The sequence below is a fragment of the Nelumbo lutea genome, chromosome 6 (genome assembly GCF_056320005.1).
Source record: "Nelumbo lutea isolate HS-2025 chromosome 6, American lotus-T2T, whole genome shotgun sequence".
In the NCBI taxonomy this organism is placed as follows: Eukaryota; Viridiplantae; Streptophyta; class Magnoliopsida; order Proteales; family Nelumbonaceae; genus Nelumbo; species Nelumbo lutea.
Genome location: NC_142689.1, coordinates 69,382,047 through 69,400,729, shown reverse-complemented (window position 1 = coordinate 69,400,729; position 18,683 = coordinate 69,382,047). Strand labels below are relative to the sequence as shown.

Genomic DNA, 18,683 nt, shown 5'->3' with positions numbered 1-18,683 from the left:
TTCTCTATCCCTATCCCATAGGTACAGCGTTTGAATCAATAGAGAACATTTTCTTCTGTATGAATCGATATTATTACACTCCAATTCCTTCCTGATACCTTCCAAGGAAAATCCCGAATTGGATCCCAAATTGACGGATTAGTGTAAGCTTATCCATGTAGTTATACACTCTTCGAATAGGAATCCATTTTCTGATAGATCCTGGCTTTCATTCTTTGATGGGTCGTCTGAGATTCTTTCGATGACCTATGTTGTGTTGAAGGGATATGCATATGATCCGATCGATTGCATAAAGCCCATGGTAGCAATGGAACCGAGAAAAGTATACAGAAAAGACTGTTCTTTTCTATTATATTAGTATTAGTTAGTGATCTCGGCTCAACACCCAACATCCATTTATCTCTGTAACTATATGCTGATGATGGAGTTTAGACCCAGACCGTCCATGTGAATGTATGTGAAAGTGAAGGATTCTCACCATTAAATCATACGATGGCATCTTGTTAAAATAACATTGGTTTTTAACTTTTTCTCTTCCATTATATCAGCATTTTTTAAGTATAAATAAGATTTTATATTGGCTTCCTAACGCATACATACATGTTTAATTCTTTTACAAGTTCCCAATGTTTTCCATGGTATCCCAATAATTCCTGCTTCAGATAAGCTATTAGAATATGTTTATCTTATAGAAGATTTTATAGTCATTTGAACCTTGGGGAAAGAACTCAGATTAGGGTGCTTTAACATCACAGCTGAAAGCCATTGAAGGTAAATGGACTTTTGTGTTTTATTTTTTATTTTTTTCCTTCAATTCTTCATTAAGAAGGGTAGATAACTCCCGCCTTAGCTACTTTATTCTGAAAATATGATCATTTCATGCAAAATTAGATACAATAATCTTCTCTTCGTTTTTCACGCAAATTGGCTCCAATGCTCTTTTTTTTTTCTTTTTCGATTTCCTTTTCTTCCTTTATTAAGCATGCATAAAGTATTTCACGGATAGTTCACAGCCCATCCCAGTTCCACTGCAACCCCAAAACAGCCATATTTTCAAAGTGCACCAATTCCAAGTAAGGGTGTAATCAAGCTGAATTTCACTTAATACTACTATGTTCAACAGTTCAAGTCCAAGTTTGATTGGAACTCCATTTTCCAGTTTGAGATCAATTCGATTAAATATTCTAAAAGTTCAAATTCGACTCAAAAGACGAATTATACATATATCACAAACTTTCAAGTCAACTTTTTATTGGTTGAACTCGAATCAAGCCTATTGTTTGATTAAAGCTTTATTCGATTGCACCCCTACTTTCATTTCAAGTTTGCCTAACAAGAAAAGAAAAAAAAAAAGAAAGCACTAAACCTTGCAGATGGATGCTATAAATTATTCATCACACATCTTGCACAAACTCGTAGGCAATTAGGCATGGACAATCATAACCTGCATATAGATCAGCAAATTTATTACATGGCCTGTTATCTCATTAATGTAGAGTCACAGTACCAGTAAAGTTTCCTTGGTACACTATTAACACATCAATCAGAGGATTAGCATAAGATTTCCACCATCATTACCATGGTGAATACTTTGCTTCATTACTCGCTTTCCTCTAGCAACACTTAATACAATCCCATCTCGGTGCCACATTCTTCACATGCTCGGCTTCACATTGAGACGAGTTGCAAGCTTCTGTCCTAGAGATTTGTCAGCCTGTAATTCACATCAAGTAGGACATTATACGCCGCAAAACAATAGCCAACAACCAAATAACAATTTTACAAAAATAGCTCAGCATGAGTGAAAGACAGAAGGACAAACCAAGATGGTTTCAAACAGCATATGAGCAAAATAAGAAAAATGGATCCTATCTGACTTGTATCAACAAAATAAGAAAAAAGAAAGAAATTAAGGATATCACTTCAACTGTGACTTCTATAAAGCCAGTACCTGCTACTGATGTAAATACTAGCAATAACAAGAACTAAAACCAGCATCTTTTCATCCCTGTAAATGTCATAACTTACCCTAATTCAAATAGATGGAGGGTGATCTTTCAACAAGGTTAAAACCTATGGTGATGTCTACTTATAAAAGTAAACACCAATGAATATGAATCTCACCTGAGACCAGTATGAAATCCAGATGCTACGGATTTCATGTGTGACCCTTGGGTCAGATAGGGCGTCAATCCATCGTTTGATAAATCGCTCTTGCCTGCATTAAGCAAAAAAGAAAAAGAAAAGGTCATGTTCGGACTTGGTTGTTCATTAACCTCATATTAGAATAGCAGAACATGCACCTGTCAGGGTCAAAGGATCTGTATCGTTCTCCAGGCTGCTTGAAGTTGTTTTCTTTCTCAATGACACACTGTATTAAACATAAAGTTGGGTGTTAGTCATCCTATTTGGTTGGGTCATAACATTTCTCTTTTTACCAACGAGTATTTATTTCTTGATAGCAGTAGAGTCCCAAAATCTGAAAATGTTTCACACAATTTTATTAGAATTGTTTTGTCAGTTCATTACCAGGAAAATCAGAATAAAGAACAGATTCGTTCAACAAAATGCATGGTTTAGAACATGCAACTCAACTATTTCAGAGTTAAATTAGAAGCTTAACAACAAATAATCTGGCTACCAACTGACCTTCTCACGCTTTCCAGTGCATATTCTTGGTGGGATGGGGAACCTCTCTGCATGACGCACAGGATCATACCTTGAAGGAAAGTAATTGACCTGAAAAAACTTCTCATTAGAGAATAAGCAAATGGATAACCATATAACAAATCATTCAACAAGAAATTAACCTATCATCTTACAATTCATTTCCTCTGAAAATCTATCTCAAAGAATGTCCTTTGAGAAATTCATAATTTCCTTGGGAAGAATGAAAATGCTTAAGATTCAAAATTTCAAAGTTGCCTTTGCCCATAGAAGGAAAAAAGGAAAAGTAGAAATTAGAGTAGATTACCTCCTCATCCCTGTGCAAGAAATTCATGAATCCGTCATGATGATTGTTATGGTGAGCACATTTGGGAGCATTTGCTGGCAGCATCAGATAATTTGGCCCAAGACGATGCCTCTGAGTATCAGAGTAGGAGAATATCCGAGTCTGAAGAAGCTTATCATCTGAATAGTAGATACCCGGGACCACAACGCCAGGGCAAAATGCAAGCTGCTCATTCTCTGCAAAGAAGTTATCAATGTTCTTGTTTAGGACTAAACGACCTACAGGTTGCAGGGGAATAATATCTTCCGGCCAGGTCTTGGTCACATCAAGTGGGTCAAGGTCCAACTTGTCTTCATGATCAGGATCTATCGTCTGGATGAAAAGCTTCCACTCAGGATAGTTTCCAGCCTGGATTGAGTCGTACAGATCCTTAGTTGCATGGCTGTGATTGGCTCCTCCAACCATCACAGCCTCATCATCCAACAAACACTTGACCCCGCAAGTAGGTTTCCAATGGAACTTTACATAATGAGCTTTCCCAGTCTTGTTGATGAGGGTGTAGGTGTTAACACCAGAGCCCTCCATGTGCCTGTAATCCTGTGGAATACCAACATCATCAAAGAGGAAGCTGAACATATGCAGGCTTTCCGGGTGGTGGGAGAAGAAATCAAGGATCCTCCAATTTTCCTGGATGTGAGACTTTGGATTGGGTTTGAGAGAATGGACCATGTCTGGGAACTTCATTCCATCACGAATGAAGAACACTGGGAAATTGTTCCCTACTAGATCAAAATTACCCTGAGATGAACAACAGAAAAACACATTGATCAAAAGAATGAATAAATTGCACATTAAGTATGTGTTCGGTTCCATGGGTATTTAAAGAGGGGGTGTTTATTGCTTTAAATGTTTATTTGAAAAACTCTACTTTAAACATTTCTTGCTTTTGTTATTTGGTTGGCATTACTTTAAACGTTTCTTACTTTCCTCCTCAGACTAATACCCCATAAAGTATGCCACATAAGCATTTCATTTCAAGAAACAATGGGGCGTTAGGGGAAACAAGAATTTATCGTTTCCCCAAATGCCTCATGCACATCAATCCAAGCATTTATGTTTTTTAGTGTTTATTTGATAAACGTTGAAACCAAAAAGAGGTTTCATGCACAATAAACGCCAATGCCTATAAGGCACTAATGTGGCAGAGTTTTTTCAATAAACGCCCATGGAACCAAACATAGCCTAAATGTACCAAAAATTTTTATCAGCACAGAATGATGTACAGATGAAAGAAAATAGACTCCTCAACACCACCCACACAGTGCACACAAGGAGGGGGAGAGGGGTCATATCATTAATGCATAGGATATCAAAGCCATTTATGAGACAACAAAAACCAAGTTAAGAAGTCAGATAATTAATGATAACTGTATGCCTGGCAAATAACACAAGGTTGGGAATATGAAAATTTTATTCTTATAATTTAAAATTCTGGCTAAGATTATGATATTGTGAAACCGTAGAAAAACAAAGATTAAATGTATAGTTACCTCTCTAGTATAGAACTTCACAGCAAAACCCCGGGGATCCCTCAGAGTTTCAGGGCTGCCTCGCTCATGGATAACAGTGGAGAAGCGAACAATGACTGGGGTCTGAACTCCAGGTGCCCTTAGGAAATCTGCACATGTGAGGTGTGAAATATCATGTGTAACCTCAAAAAACCCCTTGGCACTAGCTCCCCTCGCATGGACAACACGTTCTGGGATTCGTTCCCTGTCAAAGTTTGCTATTTTTTCAACTAAATGATAATCCTCAAGCATAATTGGACCTGTCAAATGGAATATTCGAGCTTGTGATTGTAGAACTTCAAATGTCAAACTATATTTAAAATATGGCACCTTCTGCACATATTGACCCATAATCCCCCCCCCCCCCCTTTTACATATAACACAAGATGTATAAGAAGCAAATACCAAATGTAGCAAAGGATGTTGAAAAATTAAAACATCACATATCTTTGACTAATATATTTTTTTATCAGCTTATCTTTGACTAATAATTAGGGACAAACTAATAATATCTTCGACAATTAAAAAAAAAAAACTAATAAATATCTTTGATAAATAATATCCATACACTGAATTAAACTTAGTAAAAATTAGATTATGTTGCTTATTACGTTTGATTTTTGCTTGGTCAAAAGACTTAAAACCCTAAAGTTCCAATAGGTGATAGGTGGTTAAAATAGCACTTCATTCGTGGGTCTTATTCTATGCCTTTTTTTTCTTATTTTTTTGCATTCAATAACATTTCAATTCTGAAAATCAGAACACTACAAACAGCAGTGGCAGTGCTATCCCTCCTGTGCTTGAAGCTAGTATGTTCAGTATGCCCAGTGTTCACATACGACTAATAAAAAATCCATGAAGTAAAACTTAAACCAAGAAAATTCAAGATGCCAACTAGATAAGCAGAAACTCAATAGGAATGGAAGAATTTCTTTAAGTTCCCTCTCGCTAAACAAAAATAGTACTGTCAATTATAGCTATAGAGCTAGGGAAAATGTTAATCAACTAATAATGAATCATTACCTCTTGTTCCGACAGTTAGTGATGAATTATTATTCCAAACAGGAGCACCAGAATTTGTGCTCCAGAAAGGAGAATTGAATGCGCTTGAAGGGCGATACTGTATCAGATCAAGTAAAACACATCAGAAAAGAATTATGAAAAAAGTAATACGACTAAAACTATAGGATTGGAAACAATGAATTATACAAAGCGAAGTAGCATAATGAACACATAAAGCAGCAATTGGGGGGTGGGGGGGAATGGATCATACAAGACATCTGATAAGAACTGGAAATCGGAAGCAACAAAAATCTTACAAAAGGAAATAAAAGAAAGAAGAGGTATTGCATCGTTCGTAGAACCCCCATGACTGAATCCTGGTCTAAAAAGAAGAGAAATCAACAAGAAAACCCTTTACCCTTCTATAAAATCGATGAAAAAGAAGAAGAAATAAAATAATATATATCAGTCGAATTATAAGGATGTCTCACAACAGAAAGCCCGAGAAACAAATTCGATCAACCAACAAAAAAAAAGGCGATCAAAGAAAAAGCTGTGAGACAAAGAAGGAAATTCGATCAAAACACGGAAAAAAGAAAAGCCAAATCAATGTGCAACCATCAAACTACATAATCAACTGAGTATTGAATCTAAGTGAAAAATCGAAACTTGATACCTTGTAAGGATCCATGGCTAGAGCAGAGAAGATACGAGCACTGAGGTGAACCCCTTTTCTTGTTCTTGTGTCTTACTACGGGTGCGTATGCGGCGATCACACTCCGGTTGCTGGAATATATAAAGAACAATATTGAAAAAATATGGGCAAATTTCTTAAATTATCCTTATAGTTTAGGTAATTGACTGATTGTACCTTAACTGTTTAATTATTATCTTAAAGTACCCTCTGACAATTGATGTTATCACCTTTATTTTTTAAGTATTACTTTCAAATACTCTTAACTTTTTCTGATAATTGATATTGTCATTCAGTGATAATCGAAAAACAAAATGTCAAATTTGTTCTTTATTATTCAAATTTTCAAAAAGATAGGAATGACATTGTTGCTCCGTCTCCGTCTCTACCTGAAACACCTCTAAAACATCGTAATACCAAGGTCGAAAGCCCCGGTCTCTACCCCTTATGCCCTCGTTGATACTGAGCTACAAGTCAAAGACACCAGTCTCATTGCGCTTAGAAGGATAGTTTTTAGCTGTGCTCAGAAGGAATTCATCGCATGGCTAAAGCAATTAAAGGCTTGACTTTGAGAAAGAAAACACGATAAAAAAAAATCAACTGATAAAAAATTTCATCCTTACGAAGGATCAGATTTCTAAAGTAGAGAGGGAGGGGATGGCGGTAGAGATGGGGAAGGTGGGTTCTGGTTTGGTTCTCTCTTCACAGTTATGGCTGTGGTGAGTGCAACACTGGTGCTCACACCATTCGCACACTGCGAGGATGAAGCTGCCCGCGTGGAGGATGATGTCAATTGGGTTCTTTAAAGAAGAAAAGGTTGAAGCACTGTTTTCAAAACCGGATCACACCAGACTGTCCGACTGGAAAAATCGGGAATCAATCATTGATAGGTTCCGTTTTCCTCCAAAATCATTAATTTTGGTCAGCAAATTGCTGAACCAGCTGGTTTATCGTTCGAACGATTTTGATCATTTTTAAAACTTTTAACTTTTTTATTTTTTTTTTGTCAGAATGGGCCGACAATAGTTATACAATACTTGGGAGTATTCTAAGATAATAGTTATACAATAAAAATACAATTTGTCAATTAGCTAAACAATAGAGATAGTTTAAAAAATTTGCCTAAAAAATAAAAAGATATAATAGTAAAATAGGATCGTATTTGACAATAATTACCGGTGTGCTAATTTATAAAAGGGCAAATTTATTAATGTAACCCTAAGTTTTAAAAAATTAACCAATTCTACACTTATTGTCTACATACTATCTTAAAATACCCTTAGGTTTTGTAATAATTGACTAAACCTTCCTTGTCGATAATTGGTTAATCCTCCCTTCCCATTAGCATATATTAACACAAAAAGATAAAAAGATTATTTTACTCAAATTTTCAAAATTCTACCATCTAAATGTCAAAGCTTTCTTGTGTTCCCTCGACTTCTTTCCTTCGTCAATCCATCCATCTCCTTCTCTAGCTAACTTGCTGATTTAATCTAGCTAACTTGCTGATTTTCCGGGTGGCGAGTTTCCTTCAAATATTCAATCATCAAAGGTTTTTGTCAAAAAGGTCTCACTAGCTAAAAGGAAACGCCTTGAGGGATTGAGAAGCTCTTATATACCAACAACATTTCATTTCAGATAGCAACAACCTTCAGGTGGTCTAAATTGACAGAAAAAGATGCAAATGAGTTGGGTTTATCAGGAGTTGTTTATCAAAATGGGCAATCTTCTAAGTTTTCTCTGAACACTGTTGCAGAAAAGCTGGCACATTCTTTAAATCAGCTTGGAGAAGATTCTGGTTTCTTAATTAGGGCTTGCAATGGCCACCTTAACTTTTATTTAGCTACTGGAAAGCCCTCTTTAGGTGAAGGGCCTACAACTGTAGATGCATCTACATATTCTCCCAAGGGTAGTGGTGGAAAATGCAGTTTTGTGGAAAAACAACCAATATCTTCCCACAAAAGCCATGATTCACGCCATCTCTCTCTCCTATGAAAAGTCTTAATCAATGGGAATTGCCGCCGATGGATTTTTTTTGGGTGTCTAGGTATTTCTAGGTGGACCTCTTCAGTGATTTCCCTGATTCACAGCCATCTCTCTCTCCTTGTGAAAAATAAGGAGAATAGGCGGTCTGAAAATGATGCAACGTCGATTTGCAATTGATTTCTCGAAATCCATTAACATAGGCACTACAGTAGAAAATGAATATGGAAGGGAAGAGGAAGGATAGTTTAGAAATTTTAAAAAATATATTAGTCACGTGATGTCACATGTGAATGGAGTATAACGGAAAATTAATGGGAAGAGAGGTTTTAGACAATTGTTAGAAATAATAGGGTACTTTAAGATGATATGTAAAACAGTAAAGGTGAGTTAGTCAATTAGCTAAATCATAAAGGTAGTTTAAGAAATTTTTCCTTTTTCTAGGTAATGGTGAATATTGGATATCAATTGGACAAATCTAAGAAAAGGAAAGGTCATCACAGATCTGAAAGGGGGTCGTCACAACAATGTGTGGTTCTGGCCAGGTAAGTTCTCAAAAATCTATAGGAGTGATTCTAAGTTGTAGAATTTTCTATCATTCTCCATAACTGATTTCATGGTGAAAATGCTCTATATAGAAGAAACTTGAATTCAGGTTATCTATGTTTGTCGGAAATCAATGATATTAGACTTGACAGGAAGGAAAAGGATGCACCAACATCCTTGATTCTAAGGAGTCCAAACTTATTCTCTTCCCTGTTACAGCCATATTCATTAAGCAAGGATCTTAAGTTTTCAAAAGGGTAATATTGGATTTAAAACAACCTATTCATCACATGTGCATGGATTGTGACAAAATATTAACAAACACTAGAAGCAATGAAAGATTTAGTCAATTGTAAAAAAACTTAAAGGTATTGTAAGACAATATATAAATAGTAGGGGTAGAGTTAGTCAATTTCCTAAAACTTATGAATATTTAAGAAACTTGACTTTTATAAAATGGTTTATAAAATGGGTTCAACCATTCTATTAGAAAAACTTATAACTATTCCACACACGAATCCAAGTTATTTATGAGCCACTCGAGTTTTGAATCGTAATCGAGTCAAAACAAATTTGTTCGTGAAGTTCGTTTAACTAATTATGCTTATAAAAAATATTTTTAAAAATGTTAGGAAATCTAGGTTTACTGAAATTCAGAAATTTTTATTGATTTTCAAAATATATTGTCCCAAATCCTATTTATGCTACACCACTCGTCGTAATTGTGATGGATTCCCTTATTTGTCATTGTTGCTGTACAAATTCATAAAAATTTATAAGATGGTTGAACAATAAAAATCTCAATTAATTTTTTTATATGTATAATTTTTCATTTTTGTAAATATATAATAAACATATAATAAGAAACAATTTGTCATATTTATAATTTTTTATTGTTTTATATGAAATCTGATTGTATCTAGCTTGAACCAAATGGAACTTGAATATATAAACTTTTCAGTCAAGCCAAATTCAAAATGGATATGTTTGATTTGGCAAAAAGTAAAATAGAAGAAAAGAGCCTCTAAGATTGTGTTTGAGATTGATGCCGACATTTCAGAAATTGGTGTCACATTAGTGACTCTAAAATCATCAGTTATTTTGTAGTTTGGTTGGCTAATTTCTGATAAATCGGTTGATTTCCTCTTTTCAGGCCGATTTCAATTGTTTTTGGATGATTTCGCATCGATAAACACAAAAAAAGAAAAAAAAAATCCCTGATGATAATCACTATCAAACAAAATTTCTCTAATTTATGAGAAATCAATGATATCAAAAAAATAAAAATCAGTAATTTTAAAAAAAATCCGATAAGAGGAATTAGCATCTATCCCAAAATCAACCGGTTCTAAATATTAGCAGTTTGATCAATTCAACCATTTACTCTCATTCTGTCTTAAAAACAATGGGCTGAAAAAAGAACACGATTGTTAAAACAAATTGAAGGGCATTCGGGTCAATTTGTATTATTTTATTTTCTTTGTTGTGGTTAGGTGGGTGTTCATGTGGATTTTATTTATATCTGAGAAGAAATATTTTTTTAATGGAAGTAGAAACGTATTGGAGAACTTCATGCAGTCATGATTTGGTTCATTGTCCTGTTGCGTGGCAAGAGACAGGAGATGATCCGGACGGAAGGCACCGATAGATAGACGACACGTAGACGTGGAGACCTTCAAAACCTGTGCTCAAATTAAAAAAGCCGCTTGGATGGATAAAGCTGACTCCTGTTTGACTGTTTGTGATGCGATTCTTGTCATGTGTTAGTGTGAACGCGGATTGATGAAGGAATATTGGCATCGGGGCTCGGTTCTTGTGTTCTTGTGTGAGCTGATCCACATAAGGTTAAAATGATGGCAATGGGTCATTGGAACGATCAACGATGTAGGGCTGCCAATGGGTCGGGTCCAACCCGATAAACCCAAATAGAATGGGTCGTTCTGTTTTTTTAGGAATTTGAATCGATGGGCTGGTTTTGGTTTCTATTCAGTCCCAAACCGATTTAGATCCGGTAATAATAATAAATTAATATATATATTCGGGTCTATTGGGTCAGACCTGATTGTTTCGACTTTCGAGAACTAATCAGTTTGGTTTTAGGTTTAAACTTACAAATTTGTGGTTCAGTCGGGTCTTTGGTATTTCTTACCAGGTCGGTTCCGAGTCTACCTGGACCTTACCAGAACCGACCTGTTCACAGCGCTAGAATGATGGCATAATCATCTATAACAAATCCCTTGTATTGGTTAAATTGTCGAGTCCAGCTTTGCTCCTAACTAAGTTCTCACAGCATGCCCCAGTCGCACATCAGTAGTATTTCCTAATTCCTATACTTTTGTGCAGTGTTTTCAATAGGGGTGCAAATGGATCTGATTCGATCCGAAGTCCGATCCTTTATTATCGGATTTGGATAGTTTCATTTCAGATCTTCAAATCAAATAATAATACCCAATCAGAAATCATATTGAATTCGGATTACTCCGTATTCGATCCAAGAATAACTTATATATATATATATATATGTTATTTATTTATTTATATAACATATATTGTTTTTAATAAATTTATTATATACTTATATTATTTATTTATAAAAATCATGTACGTAGATGACCAAAATAGTTGAAAAGATACTTGTATTTTTTTGTTTTTTTATTTAAATTGTTATATTTTATATTTCATTTAATAATCTATTTATATTTAAAGAAAACCAAATTGCATCAGGTTAGGTCCGAAGATCTAACTGACTCATCGAATTCAAATTCAAGTCCATGTTTATGAGATCCAATAAAATCTTTAAATCGGATCAAATCTGCAATTAATAGTGTCGGATCAGATTCGAATATACCCCGATTCAAGTCCTATCTAATCTGTTTGTATCCCTAGTTTTCAACCCCCCCCCCCTCGTTGACTTGACCCATTGAACTGCTCGAACCATCACCCAGTCAAGATTTTGGGTCTAGTTTTAGTAAAATACGAAGGATGGTCAAAAAACATCTGACCCGGACTATTGGACCATTGACTCGTCCAAACCGGTGACCAGATCACGAATTGCACACTAAATGTTATGCAAAATTCGAGAAGCCATAACTTTGCACTCTTTTTTATTTTGGGTAATTTTCTGAAATCTATGCATCCCAACCTTGCCCTGCTATTTTCACCAAAAAACCCCCTTTTTAGCCTCAACTTGCAATTTTTAATATTTTTTTACAAATAAAAATTTAAAATAGAACCTGGACAATCGAATGCCCCTTTTTAACCTCAAGTTGCAGTTTTAAATACACTAAATGTGTATGTATGTATGCATGTATAAATTTACATATTTTTTATATGATAAGGTTTGATCCATTTGACCTGGACGACCGAACCAGTAACCCGTGACCCAGAAGCAAAAATGGAATAATGTTTTCAATACATGGTGAGATGTGCTGTGAGATCGGTGTGAAGTGCACTATACCAGGTTTATCATAATCAACATAAAAATAAAAATATAGGTGTCACTTGCGTTTATCCACATCAGCATTGTATACTCCTTTTCAATTACATTTTGGATTTGCAGAAAAAAAAAAAAAAGAAAAATGCATTTTGGATGTTTTTTTCCCTCTTGCGTGATGACTGATGAATGATGATTCATTCTGTCGTATCCACTGGGTTTTTCTGATTTTCTGTATGGGATAGGCCGGTAGGGGGCCACAAGCCGGGAGGGGTTGGCAGTTGGCCGGTTCTACTTATAGGACCAAAAGTCCAACATTCTTATGACTTGTGCCCAGTCTGAGGATGATCCATGCCCAACTTGGATTAAACCATGGCATAACTCAGGCCCAGGTGGGCTTGCCTGAAAAAGCTAATACCAACCACGGGTGCAAATGGGTTGGCCCGAGTTACCAATTTACACTGCTTTGGGCTCGGGCCTTCGCGCTGGGCCCATTAAAATTTTAATAAAAGTCGAACTTGAGCCCGCCCAAATTCACCCCTATTTCCAACCATCGATGATATATACAAAAGAATTGATTAGGTCCATGTTTTTTTTTCTTTTTCGCTTCAGTGATTAATTGATTAGGTCCATGTTTTCTTTTATTTTTCGCTTCAGTGATTAGGTCCATGTTAGCAGCATTTTTTGCTCTTTCTAATTCTTTAAAAATTTTATTCTTTTTCTACGTTTAAAAATATTAAAAAAACAAAAATGCATTATGAACAGAATGCCATTAATTACAAAGCATTCAATTTTTATTAATTAAAATGTCTATTAATTATCTCATAATTTATTTTAATATTAATTCAATAATCTATTTATTTATAAGAAAAAAAATCAAGCCATCACCATCATCATCCTTGCCTTATTCCAACTATATGGGGTCGGGTGGGGAGAAAAAATCAAAGTGTAGGTCACAATTAATTGTGGGAACACAAAGCAACCCTCCATGTTATATTCTAGTCATATTATGGATCGCTATGAATAGTATTTGGCTAAAATCATAGAAAAGATTGCATAAATATATGGTACTACCAAAAGGATCATCTCACTAACAAATTTGTTGGATTTTAATTTCATTAGAGATTAAATCCAGTGAGGTTTGATTGATTAATTACATGAAAAATAGACCTACACATATGTCTTAAAAAATAGGTTTTTTTTTTTTACTAAAACCAGTTTTTAAATTGTTTCACATTAGAAAATTATAGGACTTGTTTTGAGTTTTTAAATAGTAGTTTATTTCCACTCCTTGGGAATAAAGAGAAGAGTATTAAGGCTTACTATTGTGCAATATGTGCACACGTGTGCAACGCAATGAGGCACACTTTGCTCACACTTCGCGTGCACCTGCGTGGCTCATGAAGGGCGGCTTTGACTTTTGGTGTGAGGCTGACCATTGATGTTTCAATGACCATGATTCGATCAGTTGTAATACATTTTAACAATCACGATTTTTGAAAATGCGACTATTCAATGAGCATTTTCTGAATCGGCACCTTCCTCTACTCCATGACTTTTCATAAATCATTTAAGGAGCATGAATCAAACAATTACATACACAAGTTTTCGAAATCACTCGTGTCTCACAATTCGATTTGCTACTATCTCACAGAAGGTTTCTTTGGAGATTCTTCAACTTTGTTGGTTGTAGACTCTTGCCCAAGGCTCTGTTGTATCCTGGGAACATATTTGCCTATAACCCAACAACAAACTCAATAGAATTGAATGGGGGCAAATAACGTTCTTAAGACAGTGTCTTCACACACATCTCAGAGCTTCTCCTCCAAGTTTCAATGGCTTCTATTTTCCAACAAATTGATTAAATTGTTTAAAGATGTTACCATCTTAGAAATTAAATGGCTTGGCGTGACACATTGAATGGTCAAGTATCCAATGAAAGATATAAGCCCTTCTACCTAAAGTAGCCATGAAAGCCAACAGAATGTAAGGGCAAGTAATAGTTGGCGGGTCCTATGGAAAAGATATAAACCCACATTTGTATTTTGGTATTAGTGAATCCCACAAAAAATAATGATTCTCGAATAACTCATTTATTTGGGCATATAATATTTTTAAGATTGGAGTAAATCACTTTACCCATTTGCGCATAAAATTGCTAATACCTAATAGCAGGCAATATTACCTTTCAACAATATCACTTTTTTAGATAAAACAGTTATCGTATGACTATACTTGACGAATATAAAAAAAAAAAAATCAATAAATACAGTTATCCTAGTAAATGTCTCCCAAAAAAACACTTACATGAATAATTGCGCGATTGTTCATCATAGAACACGCCTCACATCAACTTCACAATGCTTTAAGCCTAGCACTGATAACATCTCCAGTAGTTGATTTTATTGTTAATGGATTTTTTTTATTAATGGTAAGATGTTCCCAATGTATGGCTGCAATGTTGATGTCAATGTGATGTGAATTTGGTGTGAGACGTGCTCTGTGCAAATTTGATTTGATAAGTAAGAACCATCAAAAGAAAATGGCAACCGACTGCCATAGTGAAATAAGCCGTTGAGATGGGTTTTATTTGACTCCTACCACCGTGGTAGGTCGAAAGCATCTGACTGCCTTTTGATTTTCACGTCTAAACCTTAATTCACGTTGAAAATGCATTTTATTTGGATGGATACATATCCTCCAACTCGGTAGGAGCCAAGTATTTTCCCAAGTACACCCACAAAAGGTCATCTCATGTTCCTTTCTTCACCATTATTCATAAATAAGAATTTTCAGATATCTTTTACGTCTGAAAATGGTTCTATCATCAATTGTGGAAAGTACTCCAACAAAAAGAATTTAGAGTTTGTGTACTGGCTGCATTTGGTTACATGCAAATCTGAATCAGATACAAATATTGCATCTATTTATTTGTAACCATCATTTGCATTCAATAAAAATGTAACTTACAAACTGACTCAAAATTTGCACCACCTTCCTCTACCTCAATTTTTTTTCTCATATAGTGACGTCGATCCAATCTCTTGCATATACAGGTGGGACCATACCATTTTATTTTCTATTTTGCTTTTCACAACCACAACCAAAGTGACAAGGTCAAATCTGAAACAAAAATTACACTCAGCCTCTTTACACTCATGCATTTTTTTACCAGTACAAAACTCATTTGCATTGTAACCAAACACAACCATAGGTTAGCTTGCTAGGAACGCATTGCTAATGTATTACACTTATAAACTTTTCAATGATATATGATATTACATGCATTCTTTCCATGAATGAACATCTCTTAATCATAAAGCCCATTCTCATAAAATTGAGTCATTTCACTTTTATTTAATTTCTTTCACCTCACCATTCCAATGCATCTATGTAGCAGCTAACTAAAGTGACCATTATCACATCAGAGCATTAATTAATTAACTCGAAATGAGAAACCTGAAGTGGTTTGGTTGCATTACTGTTTGTAATTTGTAATATTGATTCATATTTGGCTCTCCATTATCATATGGAGGACAAGTTGATAGTTTTAGATATCAACATTGACTCACAAGAGAAGGATAAAGCTATATCAGTAGAAGTAACAACTAATTAACCCATACACCAATCTCGAATAATCAATTATATTAGTACTTGTATATGAAGAAGTGTTTAATCAAGTTACATTGAAACCATGGTTTTGCTTCCCAGTTTTGGGAACAGAAACAATAATAAACACAACATGTAACAGTACTTAAACAACAAAAGAGTCCTAATTCAGTGAAGTTGATGAGGTTGCTGTCAAAGCCATAAACATGCCCAGTAAATGAAGTGCAAATATTGTTTCTCACATACCGAGCCTGAGGTCCAAAATAAGGTCTGGAGGAGAAGGAGAAGAAGAAGAAGCGGAGGATGAGTGGCTATCATCAGTCTCTTCTTCTGGGGCAGGAAAATTCAAGTCCAGAACCCCACTCGTAGAAGGGTTCAACCCATTTGGAGATGGTTCGTCTCCTCTCTCCAAATGACACCTCATGTGCCCACCAAGCGCTTGACCACTAGAGAACACCCTCAAACAAACGCTGCACCGGTGCCCGGAAACCACCACCGTCTTCTCTTCTCTGCCCTCCTTCACCTCCATCAGCCCCAGCCCCTGATCACCTCTGTCATGGTTGCTGTGATCACAACTCCGCTGCTCTTCGCCGTCTTCGCCGGCAGACCTCGCGATTGCAAAACACCCCTTGACATTCTTGTGGCTGGCCCTGTGCCCTCCTAATGCCTGGTGCGAATCAAACACCCTCTTGCAACTCAGACACTCGTATCGACAACCTAATCCCGACGACGGACCTGCACCGGTCCTAGACCCATCAACGTATTCCCCCATCGACGACATGGGGTCTCCGGTTTCTTCCCGCTGGTTTATATCCATTGTGTCAGTGCTGGGTATTGGTATATGTACATCCACCTCCTCCTCCTCCATTGCAGTGGGATCATTAGGCCAATTCGCCAACATTACTAAGCATGAAGCGACCTCGTGTTCCTCCTCGGTCAGTGTCGCTCCGGCGGCCTCCTCGATACGATTTTCCGGTGACACAGGTCGTCGATAGTTAGGCGGCGGATTTATCCCACGCCACTGCCGCTCCGGGTGGCACCTCATGTGCCCAAATAGAGCCTTCCAGGACCAGAACTGCTTGCCACACTCACTACAAGGTCGAGTGATCTTTGGAGCCCCGGTTTCGGGTTTCTTCAATACAGGCCTGTTCTTCAAAGAAATGCTGCTACCGGGATCTCCAGCACCGCCCCCACCATGGCAGAGTTTCGTTCGCTTCTTTCGACGATTCTCGGTCGACCTTTCGCCGCCGGTGGTCTGAGAACCGAAGCCGTCGAAGCTTTGTTTGAAATTGCTGTTCATCAGTTGCTCCACTACTCGCACGTTAACTGATACTCTAAATTCTATCTATCTATTTATCTCTATGCTTAAAACTCTGTTGTCCACGTCAGCTCATTCCCTCTCCTCGTATTGTTTCCCCAACCCCTTACAATTTTGTAGTTTTCTTTTTGAATATTTAAATAAATTAAATAAAATCAAACGTGGGCAATCCACAACCAATTCAGTTTCCTTTTTGTGAGGAAACTGAATATAACCACTCCCCTAATCTATCCAAATCAGAAGATGGCCTGACCCGGCCGGAACCGACCCGAAGAGATGTTGGGTTGGTTGGGTCAGGTCATGGGCCACCCCTAGGTTCCCTATTTTCAAACCGGTGTTGATATGAACCGCTTGAACTGGATGGTTAAACTCATATTTTTGCTATAAAACTGTTGAATAAATCAAAGAACAGATGATCCAGGTGACTGAACCATTTACCCATTTGACACATCTAGCCTTTACCGGCCCAACCCAAAAATGCTTTGACCCAACCCAACCCGATCAATCAGGTCTACCTCGTTCAAACTTCAAATACATTAACAAATTTTTAAATTATATTTGAATTCTGTTCAAAATAATACAACTAAAAAATTGCCAAAGAAAAACTAATTAAAATAAGATCATTAATAAAAATTACTAAATAATAAAATTAGCAAAAAGTATCAAATAATTAAAATCTAATAAAAATCTGTCTAATTAATGACTAATGAAAATAAAATTATTAATAAAAATTAAGCTCCATTTAAAATTATTAAATCGTTGAACCCATACAATAATCCAACTCAAGTGAGTCAAATTTTAGTTTGGGCTAGGGCAGATGCAAGCTTAAATATTCAGCACTCTTTTAGGTGGAACGAGCGGTCCTTTGTCCTCAGACAATAAGGCAATCACTTCCACCAATTAGTCCATATAAGTTCACTCAGTCCATCTGACTCTATTTAAGGTGCTTAGAGAGCAGCTCTCATGTAAGCAGGTCTGTCAATGGACCGGATATTGGTCCAACCGATCCAGTACTCCAATATGATTATTATAGATGGGCTAGGTCCAATTCAATCTAAATATTTTGGACTTGGCTGGTCTAATTCAATGTCTTACTAGACGTCCAATCTGTATAAATTGATTTTAAGTATAAACTCGGTCCATTGACACCCCTACTCTTATCTTCTGTCAATGGACTAGATATTGGTTCAACCAACCCAGTCCAATATAAATCCATTACAGGTGGACCAGGTCCAATTCAATCCAATAAATCTTTAGACCATGAAGTCTAGACTGGTCCAATTCAATGTCTTATTGGACTGTTTAACCTATTCAAATTGGGTTTGATTTGAACAGGTCCAATTCAAACCCGATCCATTGACACCCCTATATGTAAAGTACTAGGATTTGGAGGAATAGAAGCGCCAATGTTCTCCAGTAGCAGCTTATCTGAGGAAAAAGTTGCTGCAATTGATGCTAGTCATTCCTTCTACCAATCCTTGTGGAAAACCATGAATTCATGACAGAAATTTGGCAAACCCTTTTTAATCACTTAGGGTCCATTTGGTTTGTAGCCAGAAACAGAACCGGAATGGTTT

The 18,683-nt window shown here is 36.3% G+C and overlaps 2 protein-coding genes across 3 annotated transcripts; both read right to left on the bottom strand.

The window, feature by feature from the left end:
- Window positions 1-1,416: 1,416 nt before the first annotated feature.
- Window positions 1,417-7,105, bottom strand: LOC148849508 (catalase isozyme 1-like). 2 transcript variants are annotated; one of them, XR_016100236.1, is made up of 10 exons: window positions 6,607-6,989; window positions 6,200-6,309; window positions 5,545-5,641; window positions 4,504-4,781; window positions 2,975-3,751; window positions 2,650-2,739; window positions 2,304-2,371; window positions 2,125-2,218; window positions 1,579-1,714; window positions 1,417-1,444 (listed from the first exon to the last, which is right to left on the bottom strand). XR_016100236.1 is itself a non-coding variant. In XM_088948143.1 (9 exons), exons 2-9 carry the CDS (start codon window positions 6,212-6,214, stop codon window positions 1,655-1,657), a joined length of 1,479 nt encoding a protein of 492 aa, XP_088804269.1. In that variant the 5' UTR covers window positions 6,215-6,309; window positions 6,607-7,105; the 3' UTR covers window positions 1,424-1,654. The 2 variants fall into 2 exon arrangements, 1 of the variants encoding a protein (XP_088804269.1); XM_088948143.1 differs by having other exon boundaries at window positions 1,424-1,714; window positions 6,607-7,105.
- Window positions 7,106-16,026: 8,921 nt separating this feature from the next.
- On the bottom strand, window positions 16,027-17,088 carry LOC148849507 (zinc finger protein ZAT3-like). Its single transcript, XM_088951421.1, has one exon. It carries the CDS (start codon window positions 17,086-17,088, stop codon window positions 16,027-16,029), a length of 1,062 nt encoding a protein of 353 aa, XP_088807547.1.
- Window positions 17,089-18,683: the final 1,595 nt, after the last annotated feature.

Excerpts from the sequence above, each read along its gene's own strand:
- LOC148849508 (XM_088948143.1), bottom strand. Across the intron at positions 4,782-5,544 it reads ACTAACTGTCGGAACAAGAG|GTCCAATTATGCTTGAGGAT; the intron begins GTAATGATTCAT and ends TCCATTTGACAG. Across the intron at positions 2,740-2,974 it reads TCTTGCACAGGGATGAGGAG|GTCAATTACTTTCCTTCAAG; the intron begins GTAATCTACTCT and ends AAGTTTTTTCAG.
- LOC148849507 (XM_088951421.1), bottom strand. The coding sequence starts at position 17,088 with ATGAACAGCAATTTCAAACAAAGCTTCGACGGCTTCGGTTCTCAGACC.